The following is a 5444-nucleotide window of genomic DNA, read 5'->3' on the forward strand; positions in this document are numbered from 1 at the left end:
TCCCGCCAGCCTCTGCCCTCCCCGCCCAGGGCCCGGGCACTGAGGAGGCCCCGCTCTGGGTCTGGGCTGGGGATCTGACGGGGCTCACAGCTCTCGCAGGCGGCCTTTCCTACTGCGTTTGTTCCCAGACCCGCCTCCTGGCAGGGCTCCTGCCCAGGTCAGCCCTGGGCCCCGGGGGAGACGGAGACCAGGGAGCTCCCGGCCCACCCTCACCCCTCCTCACGTGGTGGCGTTGGGGACCTGCTGTACCCAGCCCACGTCCTTGTAGGCCGCGGTCACATGGCTGTAGATGAGGCCGCGCAGCTTGGCCCAGGCTCTCTGCGTCTCCGGCGGAAAGTCATTGGCAAATTCCTCGGCGATCACCTCCAGAATGACCCCAGAGAGGATCTGAGGGCAGAGGGAGGAAGGGGGCGTCAACGCCTGGGCACCCCGAGACCCCCCTCAGGCCCCCAGCACCCACTATCCAGCGAGGAGGTTGCTCATCACACACCAGCCCCTCCATCCTGCTGCCCCTCCCTGTCACAACCCAGCCAGGGGAAGACTGGGTGGCCCAGTGGTCACTCCGCTGTCCGGTGAGCCCTGGAGCCTGCAGGTGGCCGGTGGGCCCTGGCGGCCCAGGAGCAGGCGGGGTGGGTGGGGTGGTGACATACCTTGAAGTACACAGGCTCCACCTTGTGCTTGAGGGCGTGGGCCTTGCCCACCAGGGCGAGCACGGAGGACACCTTCTCGGGGTCGTGCAGGTTCTCCACCACGGAGTTGAGGGCCCCCATGACCCGACAGGCGTGCTTCCGCAGCTGCGGGCTGCGCTCCATCTCCAGCGGCTCCTCCATGTGCTGGAACTGGCTGAAGTACTGCTTGGCCGACGGGGGGGGAATGACCAGAAGAACCTGGGGGGGGGGGGGCGGTGGCGATGAGGCAGGGGCTGTCCCGGGGCCCCACCCTGGGGTGGCCAGGACATGGGGGTGCGGGCTGGGAGAGACAGGGCCACGCCAATCATTGTTTTCAGCTCCCTGTGAGCTGTCCCTCAAACGCAGACCTCCTGTGGCCGAGCTGGCTACATGCGGCCCCCTTCCCCCATCCGGCCCTTTCTCCAGACTCGGCCTCACCCCCAGGCCTCTGCCTCCTTCCCAAGCCCTGCACTCCCTCCAGGCCCCCAGCACGGCTGAGAGATGAGAGCTTTCCAGAAGAGCTTTCCTTCTGGAATCACGGGCCAGTGTGACCTCGGGCCAGTTATTTGACCTTTTTGAGTCTTAGTTTCCTCATCTGTGAAATGGCACCGTTGTCCCATCTTGTAAGTTGCTGTGAGATGAAATGAGGCACTGACCCTGTGTGTGGAGTCCTCACCGAGTGGACACGGCGCTCAGGAACCGGCCGTCGGTCTGCTCGAGCTGGAGCGCCCGATGTGAGCAAAGGAGAGGGGGCTGGCTTTCCTCCCTCACCCGCCTCTCACCTGCAGCGACCGCAGTCAGTGGACTTAGTGACAGGGCCACGGACTCCACCTGCCTGGCTCAGCCCTGGAATGACTGTGCGCCATTCATCTCGCCGCTCCAGGAGCCTGCGCTGGAGCACGCCATGTGTGTGTGTGTGCATGTGTGTGCTCTTGTGTGCATGTGTGCGTGTGTGCATGTGTGTGTATGTGCGCGCGTGCATGTGTGCATGCGTGTGCACGTGCATGTGTGTGTGTGTGCGTGTGCGTGTGCGTGTGTGGAACGCTCACTTTCATCGCATCACTCTCAGGCTCAGACACCTTCAGCGGCTCCCCACTGTTTACCTCCCTAACCTGCATTCCAGCCTTCTTCCAGACGTCCGCCCACAGACCTGCCCACACCCTTCTCCAGCCTCGTGCCGCACGCCCTGCACGCGAGGCATCTCCCTCCGGCCCGCAGCCTCACTGGCCGTTGCCAGAAGTCCTTGGGCGCCCGCCTTCCTCTCCACCCAGTGGCATGCCTCCCGGGCCCTTTCCCCCCGAGCGCCCGGGCTGGCCCAGCGCCGGTCATGAGTGGGTTCCCTGCCGCCTTTTCCTGGGGCCCCCAGCCCGAGGGCAGAGCTGGGGCTCACGCACCCTCGGGCACATCACCCGGCCCGGGCCCTGCCGCCTGCTGCTGGCAGTGCGGCTGGACGCCACGGGAGGTGCCTGCACAGACCCCGTCGGAACGTAAACTTAACCGACGCCTCGGAAGGCACACGGGTGTCTCGGACCTGCTCTCTCAGGTTGTTTCCTATTTGGGAGCGTCCCCCTTTGTGACCCGGGAGCTGATCATTTGACAAAACAGCCCTTAGGCCAGCGGAGGTCTCAGACCGAGAGCTAGAAAGATGCAGAGGGGGCCGCTGGTCCTAGCCGTCCTAGCTGTCCTAGCCATCCTAGCTGTCCTAGCCGTCCTAGCCGGGGAGGCTGCCGATGTGGGGAGAGGAGGGAGTGACAGCACAGGGCCCCTGTGGAGACTGGGGGAGCCCCTCTCCGAGGCCAAGCGTGACCTTGGGCAAAGGATTCACCACCTCCTGTCTGCGAAGGTGAGAGGAGTCCCTCCCCGCATCGCCCATCACTCTCCACTTCACAGACGTGCTGGTGAGGACAATGGAGGTGATGAGTCTGGAAACAGAAGCCTCGAAAGGAAGGACAAACGTGAAAACCCGCCCTCAGCGGGGGCTGCAGACTCTGGGGGTCTACACTGCAGCCAAAGAGTGGTTTCTGGTTGCCTGGGGCGTCACATGTGCACAGCCTCTCCGCCCGTTCTCTCAGTTAATTCCCACGACTGGGCAGCTATTACACCGTCTTACGGTGAGGAACTATCGGGACCATTCACTGAGCACCTACTATGCGCTCTCCTTCATCTGCAACACCCTCCTGAGCGCTGGTGCCCAGTGAGGCTGGTGGTCGGCCAGGAGGGGGCCTGGCGGTCCCTCTGACAGTTTCCCCCTTTTCGGGGGGCGGGGGTCCCGGACCCAGGTCAGTCTCCTGCCTCGGCACCAGATGACGGCCCTGAGGGATGACCACCAGGAGCCCCTCTTCTGTGCAAGGGAGTCTAGGGCCACGGGCTCTGCTCCTCCGTCCTGGCTTTGCTCCTGGTCCCTAGTGTTTACTCCTGAGTCCGCCCCTACCCACCATCCGGCCTGAGCTGCCCGGAGAAGCCCCAGCAGCCAGCCTTGGGGAGCGTCTCTGCTCCAGAGGCATCTGGGCTCCCCGAAGAGCCTGCCTCAGGCTGTCTGAGTGGGGGGGGAGCCCAGTTACAACCCAGAGCCTGGGTGTTCCCTCTGCATCGCCCCTGCAGGGAGGGGTGTGTGGGGGCTGCTCAGACCCCCAGCAGCTCCTCCACGGCCACAAGCACTGCGGTGGGGGTCAAGGGTGCCTCTGCCTCAGCTCAGTGGGGAGGGAGAGGGGGAGAGTGATGGTCCCAGGGCCAGTGTCTCAGGCTCACTGGGGCCTGTCCTTGGGGGTGGGGTAGGAGGAGTTGTGACAAACCTGAGGGGCACAGGGTCAGAGGGGCTGCTTTGGGACACGTGAAAAGCTTATCCCAGCCTTGCTCTATCCCCCTATAGCACCCCCACAGGGCCAGGTCCTGGGGAGAGAGCAGGAGGGGAAAGGGAAGGAAGGCTGGTGAGGCTGGGGCTGGGGCTGGGGCTGGGGCTGGAGCTGGAGTGGGTCAGCTTTAGTTGAGGGTTCAATCCCAGTGACTCCAACCTGGGAGCAGAGGGTAAGCCAGCAGCTGGGCCCAGCCACAGAGGGCTCGCTGCTATCCCCGGCCTTCTCAGACCAAGTGTGGGCCTGTCTCAGTGCTGAGCGCCCTGGTCAACACCGGCCCCAGCCCAGCCCTGGGCCCCTGTAAGGGCCAGGACCAGTGCACCAGGGGTGCCGAGGGGTGCGGGGGTCGGGGGGAAGGAACCTTTCCCAGAGCTCAGAGGCTTCAGGCAGCTCAGCCCTCAGGGTTCAGCTCCTTCCTCTGTGCGCCCCCATTCCTGGAGGGGCTGGGTGAGACCCAGGAGCCAGATCTTGGACAGGCCCTGGGGACTGTCTCATTTCCTCCTGGTGACCCCTGGGTGCACCCTAGCATCCTGAGGGGGGGGGGGGGGGTGCTTGCACAGGGCTGAGAGCAGCCCTCCAGGGAGGCAGCTGGCCCTGGCGCGGCTGGGACTCCTCTGCCCTCCTCTGCCCACCGTGTGCCTGTGTGGGTGCTCCCACATGTGGATCTGCACCTCCGAATGCCTGAGGCTTTGGGATCTGAAACCCCCTCTTAGCTTCCCCACCACCCCAGTTCCCACCACCCCTGGGAGCTGCCGAAACAGCTGCCCCTCCTCAGGAACCTCCTCCACCTCCTCAAGAGCACTTCTGTTCCTCTTCCTCCCAAATGTGTCCTCTCTGGAGTCAGGGCGCATCAGCACAGAGCTGGGGAGGTCCCAGGCTTGGGGGAGGCAGAGGGAGAGAGTGAGGTGGGGAGAGAGGAGCCAGGTCCTGGCCAGGACTGGGAGACGGACGGACGGACGGACGGACCAGCGTGCACTTCAGCATCCTTTCCCCAGCGAGGTCCCCATCTTCAGGGGTAAGACGGCCCTGATCTGTCCCAGATTGCAGAGCTCCCCTCTGCCAGGGACAGGGGCCGGGGGGATAGGGGCAGCTCCTCTCTGCTGGCACCCCAGGGCCCCGCACTTGTGGGAAGTGAACATCCATCTGCAGCTAGCCAGTCAGCAGCGCGTGGGGCTTGGGGACACTTTCTCTATAGGAATGCTGTACGCACCGGCCTGTGTGTGGGTGAAGAACAGTAACACTGTGTGTGCGGTGGAAGGTGGGGAGGGGGGCCAGGGTCCCTCCGCCCTCCTGGTGCCCTAATGACCCCTGAGCTCAAGACACATGGCCTCTCCCATCCAGGTGGCGGGTTCAGGGTGCGGCCTGTCTCCTGTGGCTGCTCCCCTTCCCTCCCCAGGAACTCCAGGGACAGTGTCGAGGGGGACTTCTGGCTCCCCTGCGCCTCACCTGGGACTCCCTGCGGCCTCCCTGGGGAGCTCCCAGGGCAGGGAGGCAGGGAGGCCTGCGGGCAGGGGCCTCCGTTCCTTCCGGCCTCTATTCTCTTGCCCTTTGCTCTGTCCTTCCGAGAGGCTTCACATTCCTTCAAGGGGATGAGCTGGAGAGAGGGCTCTGCTCCTCCTTGTCCCTTCACGGGCTGAGCCTCAGTTTTCCCTTCTCTAAAATGGGGAGCCCCACTGAAGCACCCCTTTGAAGGGTGAGTGAAATGTGTCCGTGGCAGCTCAGCTGGGTGGCTGGGGTCGCTGGTGAGGAGGGCATGCCTGGCTGAGTTCCGAGGTCAGGAGCCGGGGGTCAGAGGTGCCTTCCTTCATGGGGTCCTAGTTCCTGGGGAGCTCCGCGCCCAGAGCCAGGGAGGCTCAATGAGAGCTTTGCCCACCCGAGGCGCCCCGCGCTGCTCGCTCGCCGCTGGCCTGGCCCCAATCGCATC

The 5444-nt window shown here is 64.8% G+C and overlaps 1 protein-coding gene across 1 annotated transcript in view; it reads right to left on the reverse strand.

The window, feature by feature from the left end:
• Positions 1–5444, reverse strand: part of CYGB (cytoglobin) — a 10667-nt gene that overhangs the window by 2901 nt on the left and 2322 nt on the right. Inside the window, exons 2-3 of the mRNA XM_015559235.1 lie at positions 651–887; positions 224–387 (exon numbers count right to left, since the gene is read on the reverse strand). Of these exons, the coding sequence (XP_015414721.1) occupies positions 224–387; positions 651–830 (344 nt within the window). The 5' untranslated portion in view covers positions 831–887. The remainder of the gene's footprint in view (positions 1–223; positions 388–650; positions 888–5444) is intronic.

The sequence above is a fragment of the Myotis davidii genome, unplaced genomic scaffold (genome assembly GCF_000327345.1).
Source record: "Myotis davidii unplaced genomic scaffold, ASM32734v1 scaffold274, whole genome shotgun sequence".
Taxonomy (NCBI): Eukaryota; Metazoa; Chordata; class Mammalia; order Chiroptera; family Vespertilionidae; genus Myotis; species Myotis davidii.